The 22,903-nt window shown below is 52.1% G+C and overlaps 1 protein-coding gene across 1 annotated transcript; it reads right to left on the reverse strand.

Annotated features, from left to right (window-relative positions):
• Window positions 1-1,010: 1,010 nt before the first annotated feature.
• Nphs1 (NPHS1 adhesion molecule, nephrin) lies at window positions 1,011-19,436 on the reverse strand. The gene is made up of 29 exons (XM_048368798.1): window positions 19,373-19,436; window positions 19,075-19,290; window positions 18,861-18,983; window positions 17,834-17,962; window positions 16,730-16,811; window positions 16,269-16,372; window positions 15,997-16,124; window positions 15,735-15,906; window positions 15,215-15,372; window positions 14,892-15,036; window positions 14,631-14,755; window positions 13,011-13,200; window positions 12,673-12,802; window positions 12,329-12,501; window positions 11,573-11,713; window positions 11,345-11,485; window positions 10,618-10,739; window positions 9,061-9,235; window positions 8,630-8,786; window positions 8,394-8,545; window positions 6,799-6,910; window positions 6,277-6,458; window positions 5,685-5,741; window positions 5,027-5,146; window positions 4,902-4,926; window positions 4,729-4,801; window positions 3,691-3,784; window positions 3,500-3,606; window positions 1,011-1,339 (listed from the first exon to the last, which is right to left on the reverse strand). Exons 1-29 carry the CDS (start codon window positions 19,434-19,436, stop codon window positions 1,220-1,222), a joined length of 3,717 nt encoding a protein of 1,238 aa, XP_048224755.1. The 3' UTR covers window positions 1,011-1,219.
• Window positions 19,437-22,903: the final 3,467 nt, after the last annotated feature.

The following is a 22,903-nucleotide window of genomic DNA, read 5'->3' on the forward strand; positions in this document are numbered from 1 at the left end:
GCTTTGAGACCCAGAATATACAGACACACATACACAGGCCTTACAGTCCTAGGCTAGATCCAGTTTTTTCAAATGCGGTAGTACCGCCCCCTGGCGGAAGATTTGCGCAAATGCTTGTGGTGGATCGCGTGTCTACTTGTGTTCACACATGTGTCACAGTTTATTCTAGTGTTTCAGATATGGTGGATAAGAAAACAAGAAAAGGACCAGGTGATTCACATGTAATCCTAGCTACTCAGGAAGTTGAGATCTGAGGATCGTGGTTCAAACCTAGCCTAGGTAGGAAAGTCTGTGAGAGTCTTGCTTCCAATTAACTGCCAAAAAGCCAGAAGCTGAGTTGTAGCCCAAGTGGTAGAATGCCAGACTTCAGTGAAAAAGTTAGGGGGCAGCATCCAGGTCCTGTGTTTGAGCCCCAGTACACACACACACGCGTGCACACACACACACACGTCCAGAAGTGGAGTAGTTGTGCCTTAGAGGTAGAGCAACCAGACTGGAAATGTGGCTTAGTGGTAAAGTGCTTGCCTAGCATGCATGAAGCCGTGGGTTTGATTCCCCAGCACCACATATATAGAAAATGGCCAGAAGTGGTGCTGTGGTTCAAGTGCAGAGTGCTAGCCTTGAGCAAAAAAGAAGCCAGGGACAGTGCTCAGGCCCTGAATTCAAGGCTCAGGATTGGAAAAAAAAAAAAAAAAAAAAGGTAGGACAGCAGCCTTGAGAAGAAAAACCATGTGAGAGCCCTAGGCCCCGAGTTCAAGTCCCAGTTCCAGCTAAAAGCAAGCAAGCAAACAAGAATAGATGGGAGCTCTGTTGAAAACAAACTCTACTATACAACTTGTGGGTGGGGACGGGATGGGGGAAATCTGGGAGAGCACAAGGGTGACATTGTCCTAAAGGAAATGTACTCATCACCTGACTTATAAAGTGGCAACCCCTCTGTACATCACCTTAGAGTAACAATAAAAAATCCTAATCTCAAAATTGAAAAAAGAATAGATGAGACAACAATAGTTTGTAAAATCCATGTATTATTGCTTGCAATTTCAGATATACTTGTTGAACTCAAAATGAACTGAGGGTTTGGTTTTGGCTGTGCACTGTCTGCAAGTCAACCCTGCCTGCCCATGTCCTTTCTTAAAAAATAAAAAAAAGTCTGTCCCTTTTTTTTTTTTGTGGAACTAACTTCACAAACGCAGTTGAGCAGCCATGGGACCAACCATCACACCAGATGTCCCCTGAGCTCAAAGGGCAGAGAATCTGACTCCACAGTGCCCACATCTTCTGCCACCTGGTCATAGATGCCCTGTGGGTCTTCAGGCCACCGGAGGTCATAAGGGCCCTGGCAGACAAGAAATGCAGTTAGAACTGGAATGATTTACTGGAGTACCATCTGTGCAGCTTTGAAGGCCCACCTCTCCACTCATGGTTTCAGCTTTCCACACTGGCGGGGGGGGGGGGAGGTGATTCCTGATTCCACTAGATCCAAAGCATTTCTCCCATCAAAATGGAAGACAGAGAGCCAGGCGCTGGTGGTTCACTTGTCATCCTAGGACTCAGGAGATGGACATCAAAGGATCATGGTTCAAAGGCCAGCCCGGGAAGGAAGGTCTGTGAGTCGCTTACCTCCAGTGAGTCCCCAGAAAGCCAGAGTGGAGCTGTAGCTCAAAGTGGTAGAGCGCTAGCCTTGAGCAAAAGAGCTCAGGGACAGTACCCAAGCCTCAAGTTCAATCCTCAGGAGACACACACACACACACACACACACACACACACACACACACACAAATTAAAAAAAAGAGAAAGACCATGAATGCTTGTCCTGGCTAAGTGTATGCTTTGTTCTAAGTCTGGGAAGAAAATAGTTATTTTGCTTTGCAAAACTTAGAGTGGATTAGCCCATGGGCCAGTTTGGCCTCCTGCCTGCTTTTGTATTACCTGGGATCCAAGAATGAGCTGATATTTATTTATTTATTTTGGCCAGTCCTGGGGCTTGGACTCAGGGCCTGAGCACTGTCCCTGACTTCTTTTTGCTCAAGGCTAGCACTCTGCCACTTGAGCCACAGGGCCACTTCTGGCCATTTTCTATATATGTGGTGCTGGGGAATCGAACCCAGGGCCTCATGTATATGAGGCAGGCACTCTTGCCTCTAGGCCATATCCCCAGCCCATGAGCTGAAATTTATAAATTCAGGAAAATTGCAAAAGGGTGATATTGGACCATAATGTTAAAAATGAAATTCAAATTACAAGGTGGGCACCGATGGCTCACACCGCTAATCCTAGCTTCTCAGGAGGCTGAGATCTGAGGATCCCTTGAGTTCAAGACCCAGCACACACACACACACACACACACACACACACACACACACACACACACTCTTCAAATGTGAGTGTCCAAATTCAAGATTTCATTAGAATCTAGCCTCAGTCATTCATTTATGCATCAGCTCTGTTCTGTGTTTTTTTGTTTTTTGTTTTGTTTGTTTGTTTGGTTGGTTTTGTTTTTTTTCCACTCCTGGGCCTTGAACTCTGGGCCTGTGTACTGTCCTTGAGACTCTATGCTCAAGCCTGGCACTCTACCACTTGAGCCATAGCTCCACTTCTGTTTTTTTCTGAGTAGTTTGTTGGAGATAAGACTCTCACAGATCTTCCTGCCCTAGCTGCCTTCAAATCGTGATCCTCAGATCTCAGCCTCCTGAGTAGCTAGGATGACAGGCGTGAGCATCGGCTCCATTTTTTACCCTCGTGCGGCTGGGCAGTCCTGAGTTGTTTTGAGGGAGACTCTAATGTCCCACAAAGCTCAAGTTGTGACTGGCTCTGTGCAGGAAAAGTCCCCCCGCCCTCTGTGCTTCTCAGAGCCGGCGCGTGGTCTAGCACCATGGACAGCGCTCCGCTCAGGGTTCTTTCTTTGATGTCGGGAGTTGGGATCTGAGTACCCAGTAACAAAGGGAATTTCACAGCTCAGAGATAACAGCACCAGCCAAGACCAGAAGGAATGCCAGGCATTCCAGCTGAGCATGCCTGTGCTTGCCTGTAATCCCAGCTACTTGGGAGGTGGTGATAGAAGGATCCCATCCAGGCCTACTTGGGCACAATTATCCAGACCCTGTCTTCAAAACAGCTGGAGCCAGGCACCAGTGGCTCATGCCTGTCATCCTAGCTACTCCGGAGCCTGAGATCTGAGGATGGCAGTTCAAAGTCAGCCTGGGCAGGAATGCTCGTGATACTCTTATCTCCAGTGAACCACCATAAGAGCCAAAAGTGGGGCTGTGGCTCAAGTGGTAGAGCACAAAAACTCAGTACCCAGGTTCTGAGTTCAAACCCCAGGACCCCCACCCCTAAATAAAACAGCTGGATCCAGGCCCTCATGCCTGGCTCCGGACTGCCTTCTTTAGGTTGCTGTATTAAGGCCAGGCCTTTTTCTCACAGGCGCTTACTCTAACTGATACAAGCACCAGGAGCTGTGTTCCCAGCTTAGATGGGCTGGTAATACAAATCTCACCATGTGGACTTCATCGTAGAGGGGTGCCCAGGTCCCTGGTGGGTCATAAGCTCTCCCCACATCGTCATATAGGTGCTCAGAAAAGACCATGTCCTCGTCTTCAACACCTGCGGAGGCTGGAGTTGGTATGGGAGGAAGGCAGGTCAAGGTCCTGGGAAGGGTCTCTCAGAATATGGGGGGTCATGACTCACCTGGGAGGTATGACGCCTCCTCCAGCGTGGGGGGGAGCCGGGGGCCGAGGTCTCTCATGGGGTGGTAGTATGGCTCTATTTGCATGGTGCTGACCTGCCACAAACAAAATAATACAAAAGAAAGCCAGCCATCAGCGGCTCACACCTGTCATCCTGGCTAATCAGGAAGCTGAGATCTGAGGACCATGGTTCAAAGACAGCCCTGGCAGGAAAGTCTGGGAGAGTCTTTTTTGTCTGTTTTGTTTTGTTTTGTTTTGTTTTTTGCCAGTCCTGGAGCGTGAACTCAGAGCCTGAGCACTGTCCCTGGCTTCTTTTTGCTCAAGGCTAGCACTCTACCACTTGAGTCACAGCACCATTCCTGGCTTTTTCTATATATGTGGTGCTGAGGAATTGAACCCAGGGCTTCATGTATACGAGACAAGCACTTTACCACTAGGCCATATTCCCAGCCCTGGGAGAGTCTTATCTCCTATGAACCACCAAAAAGCTGGAAGTGGAACTGTGGCTCACATGGTAGCACACTAGCCTTGAACACAACAGCTTGGGGAACAGCACTCAGGCCCTGAGTTCAAGCTCCAGGTCCAGCACACACACACACACACACACACACACACACACACACACACACACAAAACCAAAATGAACCAACTATCTATCCACAAAAAGCAAGTGAGTAAACTGAAGCTAATGGATGTGTGTGTGTGAGAGAGAGCAAGAGACAGAGACAGAGAGAGACAGAGAGGAGAGAGAGAGAGAGAGGATATGCTAGGGCTTGAACTTAGGGCCTTGAGCTCTCACTTGGCTTTTTTTTGTTCAAGGCTGGTGCTCTACCACTTGAACCACAGCTCCACTTCTGGCTTTTTAGTGGTTCGCTGGAGGTAAGTCTCATAAACTTTTCTGCCCAGGGTTGGCTTCAAACCTCCATCCTCAGATCTCAGCCTCCTGGAGGCACTAGGACGACAGACGGGAGCCACCGCACCTGGCTAGAAGCGAATGATCTTGTCACCCTTGGGCAGCAGGCTCCCCACCCCGACTCACCATAGAACTCTGAGTGTCACGATCTCCAGACCCCTGGCTGTCGTATTCATTCCTGACTCGGTCCTCCTCCGACCTTCCATGAGAGAGGCGTGAATGGAAGTTGGGGCGCTGACCCTCTGCCACCCATCACCCCTATTTCCTCCCCTTTGTGCCTTTACGGGAAATCCCCTTACCCTGTTTCTGTCTTCTCAGAGATGCCTGCAAGGGGTAAGGAGAGAGGTTCCAGAGACTTCCATTCCTTCTAGGTCTTTCCCTGTGCAGCCACCCCAGCGTCCCCTCACCCTGGCTGTCTCCTTACCCTCTGCCAGATGTCTCCGCCTCCGCCTCCAGAGGAACCCTCCGATACAAGAGGCATTAGAAAGTAGCAGAAGACCCCCAACTGCAAACAGCACGGGCAGCAGGGGAAGTTCCGGTGGTCCTGGGGGTGGAGGAGACGTCGTTCAGTGAGCTCTAGACAATTCCATCCCACACCTGGTACAGGACTCCCTGAGAATGTTTGTCCCTGCCTTAGCAAAACCTTCTTCTACCTGCGGGCACCTGCGGCTCATGCCTGTCATCCTGGCTACTCAGGAGGCTGAGAGCTGAGGATCCAGGGTTGAAGCCAGCCCAGGCAGGAAAGTCTGTGAGACTCTGATCTCTAATTAAAGAGCAAAACAGCCAGAAAGAAATAGAGGTGTGGCTCAAGTGAGCAAAAAGGCTAAGGGATGGTGTCCAGGCCATGAGTACACACACACACGTGCACACAGTCACGCACACTCACGTGCACACATACACACACACACACACATTAGGAACAAAGATGATTGCCAAGAAGAGCTCAGGACAACAGCTAAGGATACCGGATGTCTACCAGCTCACAGCGGGACGCAAGCAACTGTGTGTGTTGGGGGGAGGGGACAGACGCCAGAAGGCTCCATTCTCAAAGGGGCAGCAGACTCAGGAGCAGGAGGACTCGCCTTCAGGTGGCTCTGTGGGCAGCTGGAGGTCAGGCTCTCCAAAAGGCTGGTCTAGGCCTGGAGCATGGACAGAGAGATTGCAAATGAATATGAAGAATTTGTAGCCGGGAACTGGTGGCTCACATCTGTCATCCTAGCTACTTGGGAGGCTGAGATCTGGCAGTTCAAAGCCAACCTGGACAGAAAACCAAAAGAGCTCAGGGAGAGCCCCCAGGCCACTAGTTCAAGCTCCGAGACCACCATCAGCACCACCAACAGAAGAATGTGTAGATGCTATTACACAGTGGTTTTATCTGCACATTACGTTGGTTTGATTTTTAGTGCCAGTCCTGGGACTTGAACTCAAGGCTTGGGCACTGTCAATGAACTTTTTTGCTCCAGGCTGGCACTCTACTACTTTGAGCCATAGCTCCACTTCTGGCTTTTTTGGTGATTCATTGAAGAAAAGAGTCTCACAGACTTTCTTGCCCAGGCTGGCTTTGAACTGTGATCCTCAGATCTCAGCCTCCTGAGTTGCTAGGATGACAGGTGTGAGCCACCAGTGCCTGGCTCTGCTTCCTTCTCCCACCTGCTCAACGCGCTGCCTGCCCACCTGGGGTAGTGACAGACAGCTGGATGCCCTTGTCTGCAAACCCACTGTCGCCCAGGGCGTTGCTGGCCAACAGCCAGACCCTGTATCGCGTAGAAGGCTGTAGTCCAGTCAGTGTAAAGGAGGTGGCCTGGGGTGGCAGAACATCCATGTAGAGAAACCCTGGAGTCTCCAGGGCCTCGTATCTGCAGGAGGCAGAGGACGTCATGAAAGTGGAGCTGTGGCTCAAGTGGTAGCGCACTAGCCTTGAGCAAAAAAAGCTCAGGGAGAGTGTGCAGGAGAGAGAGAGAGAGAGAGAGAGAGAGAGAGAGAGAGAGAGAGAGAGAGAGAGAGAGTGAGAGAGAGAGAGACTGGCAAACACACATACAAAAGAAGTTCTGGGGTTGGGGCATGGCTTTGTTGGTAGGGTGCTAGCCAATGAGTTTGAGTCCCAGTATCGGACCAAATTTTTTAAAAAGGACAGTTTAGTGACCCAGCGCAACTCCCTCTGAGTACCACCCTTTTATTGCCTAGACAAGGACCCACCTGATTCGGAACCTCTGTGGCAATCCCCCATCAAAGCCAGGCTTCCATTCTAGCCCCACTGAGTGGGGGGTGATGCTCACCACCTTCAGTCCCAGAGGGGGGTCAGGGCGGCCTTGGGGAGAAAGAAAGAAGATTCTAAAGCTTGTTAGTAACCTAGAAAGACCTCATCACTGACAAAATTTGCATTATTCCTTCTTGCTGAAAGACCCAGCTCCATTTATGAGACTGCTTTTCCACAGGAAGTTATAACAGTTACCACTTGCATTCAAATAGGCTTTAATACTAGGAACATAAAGATAGGCACCCAGTGGCTCATAGCCTAGCTACTCAGGAGGCTGAGCTATGAGGACTGAAGTTTGAAGCCAGCCCAGGTAGAAAAGTTATGAGACTCTTATCTTCAATTAACTAGCGAAGAGCCAGAGTGGAACTGTGGCTCAAGTTGGGGCACCAATCTTTAAGTGAAAAAGCTAAGCAAGTGCATGAGGCCCTGAGTTCAAGCCCCAGTACTGGCACAAATGATATAATACATACAAACTGGTATACACACATTTATATGGAAAACTCTATCGGACTGTATTTGTTTTACCTGTCAATTTGATAACCAAATAAATACTCAAGTTCAGAGTGTATTGAGTAATACAAAAAACTCCACTCTAGTAAGCTGGCTTTGCAACGTAAGAAATGTCTCTTCTGGGTGCTGGTGGTTCACGTCTATCATTCTAGCTACTCAGGAGGCTGAGATCTGTGGATCACAGTTCAAAGCCAGCCTGGGGGGGGGGGGCTGGGAATATGGCCTAGTGGCAAGAGTGCTCGCCTGGTATACATGAAACCCTGGGTTCGATTCCTCAGCACCACATATATAGAAAATGGCCAGAAGTGGCTCAAGTGGCAGAGTGCTAGCCTTGAGCAAAAAGAAGCCAGGGACAGTGCTCAGGCCCTGAGTCCAAGGCCCAGGACTGGCAAAAAAAAAAAAAAAAAAGCCAGCCTGGGCAGAAAAGTCTGTGAGACTTTTATCTCCAATTAACTACCAGAAAAATGGAAATGGAGCTATGGCTCAAACTGGTAGACTGCTAGCTTTGAGCAAAAATTGCTCAGGGACAGCACCCAGGCCCTGAGTTCAAGCCCCATGACCAAAAACAACAATAACAAAAACAAATATCTCCATATACTCTTCCTCTTGGAACATTCTTGTGTGTCTTCCAGCCCTGGGGCTTGAGTTCTGGGCCTGAGTGCTATCCCTAAGCATGTTTTTCCTTAAGGTTGATGCTCTATCAGTTGAGTTACAGCTCCACTGGCTTTTTGGTGGTTCATTGGAGATTGAGAGTCTCACAGACTTTCCTGCCCCAGACTGGCTTCCAACCTTGATCCTCAGATCTCAGCCTCCTGAGTAGCAGGATGACAGGTGTGAGCCACCTATGCTGTCTTTGCTGTGGATTTCCCTGAAGATCCAATCTGTCATGAGGACTTTCAGGGCAAAAATTCCATTCCCATTTGTAACCATCTGTCAGGTTTCAGGAGCACTGCTGGACAGGGCAACCTGGGACACATGATGACTGACCAGAGGGGACCCCCAACCCCCTCTCCTCCCGCCATACCAATGCTGACGAGTTGAATGTTGGTGTGGTCTGAGCCAAGGGGGTTGGTTGCTGTGCATGTGAAAAGGGCATAGTCCTGGGCAGCAGACACATTGGCGATGGTCAGGAGACTGCTGTGAATGCTCCCCTGGTGGTACGTGTGTTCCGTGTATCTGGAGAGAGGTGGCGCAGGGTGTCAGGGAAGGGAGCAGAGGCTGGGGGGATCAGTGGTGAGGCCTGGCTGCTTCTGGGTTCACCTGGGATCCTGGAGATCAAGTGGGACGCCATTTTTAGCCCAAGTGAAGATGACGTTGGGGACTCCTCGGGCACGGCAGTGCAGGGTGGCAGAGCTGCTACTATCTCCGGCTGCGGCCACCTTAGATAGAGGAGTGGGGTGCTCCACCTGGGGGGCAACTAGGATGCATTGGGTGGGAGTCAACCATAAGCATGTGGGCAGATTTAAGAGCTGTAGACTTAGTGGCAAGCTTGGAAGTCAGGCTTCTCCCCCTGCCTCCGTCCATTTATCTTTCATCCATCCATCCATCCATCCATCCATCCATCCATGCATTGACCCACGCATTAGTCTCTGTGCCCATCGATCCACTGTTGTGGCTCTTTATCCATTCACCCCTCCACTCATACATAACATCCACTCCTAAGTACGTGCATTTGTTTGGGTGTTACCCACATCGGACAACCAGACGGACTACCCCACGCGCTGGAGGGACCACCCCGTTGTCCACAATGCACTGGTAAGTGCCAGCCTGGCCCAGTTTGGCATGGTGGATCCTCAGACGCCCTGTGGATCCTTTTGATATCTTCTCCATATCATCCAGGCTCGTGTCCTCCTCCTCCTCTTCCCCCTAGAAAACCAAGATGCAGGATTTGGCCTCAAGTTCAGCCCTACATCTATTGTTCCCAAACTATGCCTCATCAGTTGCCTAATTTTCCCGGCCACAATCGCCCTAACGGAGTTACTTATCCAATTCCTCCGTTCCTCCACCAACCCAGCCAATTATTCTTCTGCACATCTGTCTGAACACTCATGTCTGAAACCATCTATTCCCGTCCTCCTCCCCCATCCATCATTCATTCAACCATGTACAGGCTGAGGGCATGGCTCAGTGACAGAATGTTTGCCTAGTAGGCCCAAAGCCCTGGGCCCCATATATAGCATAAAAAATAAAGACAAAAAAAAAAGCTGGTTGCCCATGGCTCATGTCTGCAATTCTAGCGGCTCAGGAGGCTGAGACCTGAGGATGGAGGTTCAAAGCCAGCCTGAGTAGTAGGAAAGCCCATGAGACTCTTTAACTACCAGAAAGCTGAAAGTGGAGCTGTGGCTTAAGTGGTAGAGTGCTAATTTTGAGCAAAAAAAGCTCAGGGACAGTGTCCAGGCCCTGAGTTCAAGCCCCAGGTAGGGTGCACACATACACATGCACACACACCCCCCCACACACACACTTCAGAAATGGAGGTGTGATTCAAATGTAGAACACAAGCCTTGAGTTCGTCTCACTACTAGCATTTAAAAAACGATTTTATTTATTTATTTACTTATTTATTTTTGGTGCCAGTCCTGGGGCGTGGACTCAGGGCCTGTGCACTGTCCCTGGCTTCTTTTTGCTCAAGGCTAGCACTCTACCACTTGAGTTACAGCGCCACTTCAGTTTTTTTATTCTTTTCTGTTTTTGTGGTGCTGAGGAATCGAACCCAGGGCTTCATGCATGCGAGGCAAGCACTCTACCACCAAGCTGCATTCCCAGCCCCTAAAAAAGGATTTTGAGTTTAAGCTGAACACAGGCTACACAGCAAGTTCCAAGCCAGCCTAGACTCCATAATGAGATGGTCTCACAAGAAGAAAAAGGAAAAGAAAAAAAAATGACTTCCAATCCTTTAACCCAGTTTATCTTTCCATTCATCCATTCGTTCACTCACACATTCATACTTACCATTCCCCTTGTCTATACTCACCCAAACTTATAATTACATCCCCAAGTGTTCATTTATCTGTCTCTCCCTCTCTCCATTCATCTATCCATCTGCAGACTTACTGTGCATCCATCCACCCACCTGTCCTTCCATTCACCTACGTATTTACTCATCCCCACCCGCTCACCTGGCTGTCTATCCACTCACCCACGTGCTTCAGCCGCAGCAAGTCTGTAATTGTACGGAATCACACACACAGTGCCCCCTTCCCAGAGATCCTTCCCCCACCTCGGCTCGCTGCAGGCCTGGTCCTCACCAGCTTCTCCCAGCTGAACATCTCCGGGAGGACGGGATTGGCATCCACCGTGCAGACTATGTCCACAGTACCCCCGACATTCACCTCGGTGGGGTCTTGGAGAGCACGGATGGTGGGAGCATCTGGGTAGGAGACAGGAGATCGGGGAAGGCTTGGCCTCATGGTGGAAGGGGGCTCCACGCGAGGGGGCCTGGCCGGGGGTCCAGGATGGAATGCTGAAGAAGAGGCCTCGGGGCTTGTGAGGTGGTCCCCACCTCCTGCTGCACCTCTGGGATGATTAGAGCAGGTCGGGGACTGGTTTCCACCATGAAGCCCCCCTCACTGAGTCTACAATCCTCCACGGGCAAGTTGCCTTGAGTGGGAGCCACTTCGGGAGTGGGTGTGGCTTTTCTGTGAGGGGCGGGGCTCGATGCGGGGCGTGGCTTCTGGTGGGCGTGGCTTTCCTGGAGGTCATGGCATGGGTGTGGCCTTCACGAGGGGAGGGGTATCCGCGTGTGAGGCTTCCCCACCATGGGTGAGGCTTTTCTCCGCGGGGGCGTGGTCGCAGCGGGGGCGTGGTCGCAGCGGAGGCGTGGTCTCTGCAGGGAACGCGGTCGAGGCGGGGCGCGTTCTCCGCATGGGGTGTGGTCACCTCAGGGGCGTGGTCTCTGCAGGGGCGTGGTCGCCGCGGGGCGTGGCTCGCAGAGACGCCCCGTTTCCGGTTGCCTGATTGCTTCGCGGTACTCACAGTGCACGTCCAGCCGCAGCAGCGCTTCCGCGGTGCCCTCCGAGTTCTGGCAGTGCAGCTGGTAGAGGCCGCCGTCTGAGCGGGTCACGTTCCACAGCTGCAGAGCCCCGCCAGCCAGGATGCGGTGCCGGGGGCCGCCCGCTGCGGGAGGGGCAGGAGAGGGGAACTGTCGGGCCCTGGAACCCGGCGTGGGGGTGGCACCCGTCCCCGGGCTCCCTCGCCCCGCACCTGGGCTGAGGCGATAGCCCCGGAAGGTCCAGTTGAAGGCCTCGGGGACGGGGTTGGCGGACACCAGCACGGGCAGCAGCGCCTCGCCCTGCTCCACCGCGGTCACCACCAGCACTTGCTCTCCCAGGAACTCTGGAGGGTCTGCAGAGGGGGCACCCCAAGAATTGAGGGCAGGACCCGGGGTCGGGGATAGCGTTGAGGTTGGAAACAGTTTCAAGGTGACTTTAAGGTAAGGGTGCATAGTGTCAGAGCAAAAATCAGGGGGATAAACTCAGAAGTTAAGATCCAGCTGCCAGCAGGGCGCTGGTGGCTTACACTTGAACTCCCACCTCCCCAGGAGGCTGAATTCTGAGGATGGAGGTTCAAAGACACCTTGGTGGGAAAGTGTGTGAGACTCTTATCTCCAATTAACCAGCAAAAAGCAGGAAGTAGAGGTGTGGCTCAAGTGGTGGAGCACCAAGCTTGAGCAAAAAAAAGCTAAGTGTCCAGGACCTGAGTTCAAGCCCTGGGAATGGCACACACACACACACACACACACACACACACACACGAGAGAGAGACAGAGACAGAGAGAGACTCTAGTTTCAGAAAAGGATAGAGACCCAGGGTCCAGTTTAAGGATGGAGAGAAGGTGTCTGGATAGGGATCAGAAGTTACACAAGATGATGTCTAACTCGATGTCAGAGACAGTGTCCAGATAACAAGTTTAGGGTCGGGGGGGGGGGAGCAAAGGGGGTTCCAGGCCCGCACACATACACAGCACATTGAGGCGGTAGAAGGAGCTCACGGTTTCCCGGAGCTCAGCACTGTGGGCACTGCAGGTCACACGATGGCCGTGATCTCGGGACGACACCCTAAGGAAAACGCTCCTGGATGCAGCAGAGCCTTTAAACGGGGCGCTCTGGGGAGGTGCAGCCACATCCTCCAGCCTGCATAACACAATAGTGAGTCGATTGGATCAGGGCTGGTATAGAGGTGGCACTGTGGACAGAGACTTGAAAGCTACACGGGTTTGAGTACTACTAGGGCAGGAACAGGATCTGGCTAGAAGTGGTCAGGGCCAGAAGCCAGGAGAAACTGAGGGTGTGTCACACTCTCACCTTTCCCCTTCTTTGTCCCAAGACAAGTTGACCGGAGGGTTACTGCTAATGCTGACACAAGTTAAATTTACTGCATCCCCTGGGCGCAGAGCCGAGGTGTTGGCCAAGATGGTCAGGTTGGTTGGGGGAACTTAGGGAAAGGATCAGAGAAGTGAATAACTCAGGGGTGAGGACCTTCTCCCCACCAGCTGCTCAAGCTCCGGTCCCTTCTGGGCCCCAAGCCTATGATGACTTCCTGGGATCCACATCTCCACTCAACACCCCAGATCTGTAGCTACCACTCCCCCCTGCTCCCCCCATCAACCCCTCTCATGTGTCCCTGCCCGGTGCCTGCTCACATTGCACCACAAGCTGCGTGGATGCACTGAGCTGACCAGCCTTGCAAGAGAACTTGGCTTGATTGTCCGAAGGGGCCGTGATCAATACCAGCTCGCGGGAGAAGGTGCTCCCTGACTTCTCCAGGCCTCCCAGTTGCACTCGCCGAGGTGACTCCTGGGCCTGTCGGGGCTCCGTCACCGTCCTTGAGTCCTGAGGACAGAGGCTGGCTGGAGGGCCAAGGAGGCATCCTGGCTCTCCTCTAATCAATCAGCCCAGAGATGCCCCACTGGGGACCAAACAGGGCCTTTGTCAGGGGTGAAAACTTCACCCTACCAGTGGGATCCTAGTTATGGTAAAGAAGTGGAGGCCAGAATTTAGTCCCCTCCCAGACCACGTGTGGCTCAGGCCTCCTCTGGTCCGCTGTATCGGCCCACCTGTCCCTCACCCAGGCCTCCCTGACAGCCACACCGCCACTTCCCGCCTACCCCCTGCCAAGTCTATCATTCCAATCCAGAATTTACCCAACAATCTGTGCCAGGAAAGTCCCGTGAAATTCCCAGACCTTGTGGAGAATTCTTTCTCCCTCCCCCTCTCATTTTCAGTTGTTTTTCTTAAAATTCCCCCACCATCCCTCAAAGATTCCCTTTGCTTTTTCCCATCATTCCAATGTCATTCCTTAGATTTCCAGATCCTTCTCCTACATTCTCCAATATCCCTTTACTATTTCCTCTCTCTGTGTCTGTCTCTCTCTTTGTGTGTGTGTCTGTCTGTCTCTGTCTGTCTCTGTCTGTCTCTCTGTCTCTCTCTCTCTTTCTCGTGATGCCAGTCCTGGAGCTTGAACTCAGGGCCTGGACACCATCTGTTAGTTTTTCTCATTCAAGACTGGCTCTCTATCACTTGAACCACACCTCTAGTCCAGCTTTTTACTGGATATTTGGAGATAAGAGTCTTATAGATTTTTCTGCCAGGGCTGGCTTTGAACTGTAATTCTCAGGTCTCAGTCACCTGAGTAGCTAGGATTACAAGCATGAGCCATCAGCCCCTGGCTTGATGTTTTTATTTGTTTTTTAGAAAAATTTTGTTTGTGTGTTTGTTGTGTTTTCCCCCATGATCTCCCACAATTCATTTTTGTGTGTATGTGTGCCAGTCCTGGGGCTTGGACTCAGTGCCTGAGCACTGTCCCTGGCTTCTTTTTGCTCAAGGCTAGCATGATACCACCTGAGCCACTGCGCTACTTCCAGCTTTTTCTGTGTATGTGGTGCTGAGGAATCTAACCCAGGACTTCATGTATGCTAGGCAAGTACACTACCACCAAGTCACATTCCCAGCACCACCCCCTTTTTGGTCGGTTGTGGGGCTTGAACTCTGGGCCTAGGCACTGTCTCTGAGCTCTTCAGCTCAAGGCTAGCACTTTACCTCTTGAACCACAGCACCACTTCTGGTTTTTTGGTGATTAATTGGAGACAAGAGTCTCATGGGCACTTTTCTGTCCTGGCTGCCTATGAACTATGATTTTCAGATCTCAGCCACCTGAGTAGCTAGGATGACAGGCGTGAGCCACTGGCACCCGGCTCCCTCCTACAATTCTTCAGGACAGAATTAGTATTCTGTCTCTCCCACCTTCCTTGCTTGGTACTCACCTTGAACCAGGTGAGGGAGGGGTCTGGGTTGCCCCCGATGGCCAAACACACCAACCTCACCCGAGTTCCCGTTTTGAGGTGTTGCCCCTCTGAGGGTCCCTCAATCCACAGTTTCTGGGCAGGATCTGAGAGGAGGGGAGGGGAAGGGCGGGGAGGCGAAAGGAGAGGAGAGAGGGGAGGAGAATGACTGTGCTGACTGTGCTGGGCTTCAGGACAGAATCTCTGAGGCCCTGGGGGCTCCAGGACTGGAGTAGGGCTCACATTTTACATTCAGCGTGAGCGTCTTCTTGAAGGTCTCTTTGCTGAAGGCATCGCTGAAGGCCTCGCAGGTGAGACTCAGGCCGTTGTCGTCCCGCTGCACCAGGAATGTCAGATTGGACATGGAGATGTGGCCACCGTGCAGGCCCTAGCGGAGAGGAACTTCAGACTTGGGAGACCATGGTATCAGAGATCTGATCCCCCCAGAGATACATGCGTGCATACACACACACACACACACACACACACACACACACACACACACACTGCCCCTTTATCAGACTGAGGAGCCAGGCTCAGGTCCTGGAGGCAGGTTCCCTCCTCACATCCATCACTGTCTCCTCGGTGGGCAGCAGCTGCCGGCCTCCCAGCCACCAGCGCAGCAGGACCCGTGGGCGACTGGACTTGGTGACACAGCAGAGAGTCACGTTTTTGTTCTCCGACTGTGATGCAGACCCCAGGATGGTTATGGCGCTAGGAGGAACTGGGGGACAGACAGACAGACAGACCACAGACCAGATGATGAGATCTAGGGTGAGAAATGATTTGGGGCTCACACCGGTTCTCTTTAGCTATCCAGGAGGCTGAGATGTGAGGAACACAGCTGAAAGCCAGCCAAGACAGGAAAGTCTGTGAGACTCCCATCTTCAATGACCCACCAGAAAACTGGAAGTGGAGCTGTGGCTCAAAATAATCGAGTGCTAGCCTTGAAAGGAAAGAGCTCAGGGACAGCACCCAGGCCCTGAGTTCAAGCCCCACAAATCACAACAAAAGTGGTTTGGGGATCCAGCCAGATGGTTCTTGGGAGCATGGGTTTGGCGGCTGAGAAGCTGGCACTGGACTCACAGGTGACCTGCAGGGTGATGCTTTGCTCCTGAGTCCCTGGGGATACGCTGTTATAGACCTGGCAGCTGAGTCGCACTCCGTGGTCTTCTGGCCGCACCTTCATCACCAGGATGCTTCGGGCCACCGCCTGGGCGTGCTCCGTGCCCCAGGCTGTGGCCATCGGCTGGCCATTCTGGACAAAGGGATAGGCTTAGACCAGCCCAGAGGCCAGCTTCCGGTCCCGGCCCTCTCCCCCAACCTCTGCACCTGCCCCTTCCCTCACCTTTAGCCACTGTATGGTGGCCAGTGGGTTTCCCCCTCGGGCCACGCAGGGCAGCTCCAGATTCTGTCCTGCCCGCACGTGCCCCTTGTCCAGGCCTGGCCACTCGATGGCAGGAGGTCCTGGGGGGACTGGGGAACACCGCAGAGCCGCCTCTGAAGACTCCTGTGTCTTCCTGGAGTGCCTGGACTTTCTGGGAACCCCTGAACCACCCCCTCCCCAAATCTTGCTTCCCCCCACCCCAATGCCCACAGCCAGCTCTGCTTTCTTCTTACACAGAACATTCATGGTGAAGGAGACCTGGATGGGGGTGACCAGAGCCGGGGTGGATGCTTCACAGACAAGGAACTGCCCATTATCGGAGCTCTGGGGGGTCACCCTGAAGTAGTCATGGGGGGTGGGGTTCTGTCATCAGCTGAAGTTAGGCCATCAGGGTGAAGAGGGGGCACATCCCAGGTCCCCACGTGTGAGCTAAGTCTCCATTATATGGCTTTCCTCTAAGGCCTGGAGTCCCACGGGTAAGATTTGGGATTTCAGCCATGAACATCAGAGCCCCCGGATAAATCGTTCTGCTTCATATTCTGAACCTAGGGGCCCCATGAATCAATTTCAAGTGAAAATTGATCCAGATATTTATCTGCACCCCAATTTTCTGTGCTTGGTCTCTGTGGTATATGGGGCTCTTGGGGCGTGGAGTCTGGAGGTCAGGGAAGAAGGAGACGTCCAGCTTGCATACCTCGCTGTGGCCTCTGTGATGAAGAGCTTCTCCTGGGACCCCTCGTTCACGTTAGAAGAGACATCAGATAGTGCTTGTTTGCCTTGAGGAACAAGAAGGGGAGAGGAATAGGGTTGGGTTCTCTTCAAAGCAGATTCTGGGGAGCGTTGCTGGAAGTTTTCAGGTGGATATGATAACCCCTTTCCTCTCTGTTCTAGAGGAAAAGAACCTGATGTGCCAGCTCTACCTCCTCCACTCATTCAGAAGCTTGTCTTCCTTCCTTCCTTCCTTCCTTCCTTCCTTCCTTCCTTCCTTCCTTCCCTCCTTCTCTTCCCTCCTTCCCTTCCCTCCTTCCCTCCCTCCTTCTTTCCTTCCCTCCCTACCTCCCTTCTTCCTTCCCTCCTTCCCTTCCCTTTTCCTTCCTTCCCTCCTTCCCTTCCCTTTTCCTTCCTTCCTTCCTTCCTTCCTTCATTCCTTCCTTTCTTCCCTCTCTCCCTCCCTCCCTCCCTGTCTCAAGGATGACCTCTTTTCTGGTTCCTAGAAAGTACCAGACAAGCCAGGTGCCTGTGGTTTATGCCTGCCATCCTAGCTACTCAGGAGGCTGAGATCTGGAGAATCAAGGTTTAAAGCCAGCCCAAGCAGGAAATTTCATGAGACTCTTGTCTCTGATGAAACTGTGAGAGAAAGTCAGAAGTAGAACTGTGGCTCAAATGGTAGAGCTCTAGCCTTGAGCCAAAGAAGCTCCCAGGCCCTGAGTTCAAGCCCCAGGACTGGCCACAGAAAGGAAGGAAGAGGGCTGGGAGTATGGCCTAGTGGCAAGAGTGCTTGCCTCCTACATATGAAGCTCTCAGTTGGATTCCCCAGCACCACATATATGGAAAACGGCCAGAGGGGGTGCTGTGGCTCAAGTGGCAGAGTGCTAGCCTTGAGCAAGAAGGGGACAGTGCTCAGGCCCTGAGTCCAAGGCCCAGGACTGGCCAAAAAAAATAAAAAAAAAAAAAGAAAGGAAGGAAGAAGGAAGGAAGGGAGAAAAGAAGGAAGGAAGGAAAGTACCAGATGAGAACATCCCCCTCCCCACTTCAGGGGTGTCATGCTGCTCTCCTCCCCCCGCCCTCCCACACTTACTCTGGAAGAAGGTGATGTCTGGTGCTGGTTTTGCATCCCCAGACACACAGGTTACCATATACTCCTCTCCGGCTACCCAGGTGACTGTGCTTCCTGCCTCAGGGGTTAGCTGGAGCATCTTGGGGGGGACTAGGAAGAAAATGTCATATCAAAAGAGATGGAGGTGGGGGCTGGGAATATGGCCTAGTGGCAAGAGTGCTTGCCTCGTATACATGAAGCCACATAAACAGAAAAGACCAGAAGTGGTGCTGTGACTCAAGTGGCAGAGTGCTAGCCTTGAGCAAAAAGAAGCCAGGCACAGTGATCAAGCCCTGAGTTCAAGCCCCAGGACTGGAAAATAAAATAAAATAAAAAGGAAAGATGTAATCAGGTACTGGTGGCTCACACCTAGAATCCTACCTACACAAGAGGCTGAGATCTGAGAATCATGGTTCAAAATCAGCCCAGGCATAAAAGTCCCTGTGAGACTCTTATCTCCAATGAACCACCAGAAAACTGGAAGTGGTGCTCACTTCCAGGCTAAGTGATAGAACACTAGCCTTGAGCTGAAGAGCTCAGGAACAGCATCCAGGCCCAGAGTTCAAGCCCCATGAATGAGAAATAAAAAGAAGAAAGAAAGATGTGAGGGGCTGGGTGCTGGGGGCTTGTGCTTGTCATCCTAGCTACTCAGGATACTGAGATCTGAGGACTGCTGTTCGATGCCAGCCCAGGGAAGGAAAACCCATGAGATTCTTATCTCCAATGGAACACACACACACACACACACACACACACACACGCCAGAAGTGGCAGTGTAGATCAAGAGGCAGAGCACTAGCATGAGCAAACACACTCAAGACAGTGCCCAGACCCTGAGTTCAAGCTCCAGGACCAGCACAAAAAGAAAGAAAGGAAGGGAAGGGAAGGGAAGGGAAGGCAATCATGTACCCAGAGTGAGAGACAGGAGAGGTTGTTTGGCCTTCTGAGCCTGGGGCAGGAGAGATTGGTGGGTTCAAGGGGAGGTGGGAAGGAGGGGTGTCTCTCATACCCAGAACCGAGAGGAACACTTTAGGAGACACGAGCTCAGGGCCCAGCTCTGAACGGCCAACCTGGCACTCATATTCTGCATCATCACTGAGCTCGCAGGCATCCATGTGGAGGTGGAATTCACCTGTGGGAGGCCCCGAGGTCAAGGCCACAGCCTCTGCCAGTGGCTTGGGAGAGGGATGGGGGGGGGGGGATCTCAGGCTCTGACCGATCACCTCTGCTTGGATCTCCTTCCAGGCGGTACCTTGGAAAGCCTGGGATCCGGGGGTCAGGGCCCAGAAGTAGCCCATCCTTGGCCCATTGTACAACACTCCCCGGAGCTGTGACCCCGCACCGCAGCTCCACTGCGGTCCCCTCCACAGCCGTCAGGTTTTCAGCCAGGTCCCAAAAGCCACGACGAGCTGCAGCTGGCATGGGTGACCCGGCGAGGCCTGTGGACACAGAGGGGTTGGCAGGAAAGGGCAAGGAATGCCTGCAGAAGAAAGATAAGGAGGACCACGAAGCCCGACTCACCTGTGGTTATCAGCCCCATGAGCATCAGGGGAGCCCAGATGGGGGTCCTCACAGTGGACCCCATAATGCCCATTGCTACCTATGTCCCTGTCCCTCTCTCTGTGTCTGCCTCCTAGTGTGTGTGTGTGTGTGTGTGTGTGTGTGTGTGTGTGTGTGTGTGTGGCCCTGTCCCTTCACTCAACTCAAGGCCAGCACTCTACCACTCGAGTCACAGCTTTTTTCATGGTTAGTTTGGAGATAAGAGTCTCGCAAACTTTTCTTCCCAGGCTGGCCTCACACCTCGCTCCTCAGATCTCAGCCTCCTGAGTAGCTCAGATGACAGGCGTGAGCCACTGGTGCCTGGCCCAGTTCTCTTTTTGTTTCACTTTTTCTGTCTTTTTTCCCCCAAGGAGTGTTTCTTTATCCTTCTCTCTCGCCCTCCCAGCTTGTCTACCTCTCTGTCCCTTTCTATTCTTTCCCTGCCGCTCCTTCTGCCGGAGCATCTATCTGGGTCCCCACCCCTCCTCCCTCTCCTACAACCTTGTTGCTCACTCCTGCCGCCCTCTTGTCCCTAGCTCTTGTCTCACCACGCTGAGCCCCTCAAGGAAAACCACTTGCCGAGAGTCCAGCAGGCCACAAAGACCCAGGAGAGAAGAGGCTGATGTGGTCCGAGGCAGCCCTAAGCCAGTCCTCAGACCCCGCCTGAGTTCACCCCCAGTCCACAGCCTCCCCCAGCTCCCTCCTCCCAGCAGCCTCCTCCCCGGCCAGCTGGAGCCTGAAGTTCTTCGTCAGCACATGCCAGGCACATTCCTGGGTGCCTCCCCAGCCCCCAGGACCTCACGGGGCCCCAGGGGGAGCCTAGGTCTCACCCAGGCCAATCTCCAGGCTCAGCGAGGCGGGGGGCGGGGGGGGGGGACAGCAACCCGGACTCCTGAGGGCAGGAAGGGCTCCCCAGCTATTCTCAACCCAAATGTACAACACATTGGCAAGTCCCTCCCTCCCCTCAGCAATGGTGGACATCTCTTCAGGAGCGTGTCCAAGGCCAGGTGTGACCTGAAAGAGTGTGGGAAGCTGTCTGTGTGTGAGAGAGCATGAGTGATCCGTAAAGCACAAGGAAGCCAGGTGCCAGTGGCTCACGTCTGTTGGCCGAAGCTACTCGGGAGGCTGAGATCTGAGGATCATGGTTCAAAGCCAGCCTTGGCAGGGAAGTCTGTGAAACTCATATCTCCAATGAACCACAATAAGTAAGTGAGTAAATAAATAAATAGAGCTGTGGCTCAAGAGCTAGAGCACCAGCCTTGAGCAAAAAAGCTAAAGTGACAGTGTCCAAGCCCTGAGTTCAAGTCCCAGTACCAGCACAAAGACAAACACAAACTGTAAAATGCATTGCCATGATAGCACATGGAAGGCAGATATTGGGAGAATCAAGGTTTTGAGGCCAAAAGTTGATGAGGTCCCATCTCAGTCAATACAGTCAGCATGGTGGTGCCCGCCTATGACCCAGGCTACATGAAAAGTATAGGTAGGAGGTTCAGCCATCTAGTCTAAGGAATCTAGTAATAAGGGCCAGAGGTATGGCTTAGGTGATTCAGTACCTGCCTTGCAAATCTGTGGCCCTGAGTCCAAATGCCAGAACTGTAAAACCAAGAAAAGGCAGGCAGGCAGGCAGGCAAGAAGGAAGGAAGGAAGGAAGGAAGGAAGGAAGGAAGGAAGGAAGGAAGGAAGGAAGGAGTATGTAAGAGAGTCTTTGGTGTGAGGGTGCAGGATTGAGGCAGGCAGAGGGGTAAGGGCCAAGCTCTCCAGCCTTTGTGTACATATAATGGTAAGTCCGTATGGATGTCCCATTAGTGAAGGCCATGGGAATTTCTTCTGTCCTTATCATTGTCTCCACCAGCTTCTGTCCTTATGTGACTGTCTCCTTTCCAACTACCCATCTATCCATCAACCAATCTCATTTATCTTTCTATTCTTCTCCATCAGCTTTTAGCTGGCTTATGCTCTCTCTCTCTCTCTCTCTCTCTCTCTCTCTCTCTCTCTCTCTCTCTCTCTCTCTCTCTCTCTCTCTGTACACATATCTCTGCTTTTCAATCTTTTAGACATTATTTATTTATTTTGGCCAGTCCTGGGGCTTGATCTCTGGGCCTGGTCACTGTCACTGAGATTCTTTTGCTCAAGGCTAGTGCTTTACCTCTTGAGCCACTTCCAGCTTTTTGGGTAATTTATTGGAGATAAGAGTCTCACAGACTTCCCCGCCTGGGCTGGCTTAGATATGTGAGTAGGTAGGATTACAGGTGTGAGCCACTTGCGCCCAGTTGCATTTCAAGTTTTTTTTTGTCTCTCTTCATATCTCTCAGTCATGCCACCCCACCTTCTGTCTCTCAAACACCCGGAGATCAATAAATTTTCATTTCTCAGTCAACCTCTGCCTGAGCCTTTTTCTCATTAGTTTCTCTAGCTCTGAATCCTGACTCTTGTCCCTGATTTTTAGAAACATATGCTGGCTGGCCTAACCCTTCCCCATCCCAGTGTGTACACACACACACACACACACACACACACACACACACACATTCATGTGGGATAAGCTCCTTGGGCCCGCTTATCTCCTGTAGGACTTGCAACCGTCCGTTTGCTCCCCCTTCTTGCTATCCCCCCCAAGTCTGATCTTTCTGCCTCAATGTCCATTACTAACTCCCCCCCTCCCATTTCCTTTCCCAAATGTTCTGGCCAACTCTTGGGAAACATCGGGATACAGACGGGGGGAAGTGGGTGTTTGTCATGGGGCCTGAACCAGATGGTGTCTCTGGGGGACAGGGTGTAAAGCTGTGGTTGCTGGGACCTTTAATTAGCACAAACCTATTCTCTACCTTAGCTGTTTTCCTTCTCTGCATGCTCATGGGACCTCAGGCTCTCTCTTGCTCTCTCTCTCTCTCTTTTTTCCATGTCCTGGCCCCAGAGAGCCAGGAAGGGGAAGTCTGTCAGGTATCTGGAAAAACAACTCCATCACCTGACTTCCTCCCCAAGACCCAGGAGTCTTAAACCCATGTCCAACCTATGTATGTACATATGTGCGCATGTATGTGAATGCTTACGTACATATGTATGTGTGTATGTATGTATGTATGTTTGTATGTATGTATTGTTGGTGATAGGGCTTGAACTCGGGGCTGCGTGCTGTCCCTGAGCTCTTCAGCTCAGGCTAGCACTCTACCACTTGAGCCACAGTGCCACTTCCAATTTTCTGGTGGCTAATTGGAGATAAGAGTCTCACAGACTTTCCTGTCTGGGCTGGCTTTGAACCGTGCTCCTCAGATCTCAGCCTCTTGAGTAGCTAGGATGACAGGCGTGAGCCACCAACACCCAGCTAAAATCCAGACACTGAATCTCAACATGGAAACCAGATCAGACCTCCCTCAGAGCTAAGAGTCTGAACCCTGCTCCCCCTTGAATCTCCTCTTTCAGACCCAATTCCAGACATCCCCTACCCTTCATTCCTTCTCTTTAAAGACCCAATTCTTGAGCTGGGCGTCAGTGACTCACACCTGTAATCCT

Source organism: Perognathus longimembris, chromosome 20 (assembly GCF_023159225.1).
Source record: "Perognathus longimembris pacificus isolate PPM17 chromosome 20, ASM2315922v1, whole genome shotgun sequence".
NCBI lineage: Eukaryota > Metazoa > Chordata > Mammalia > Rodentia > Heteromyidae > Perognathus > Perognathus longimembris.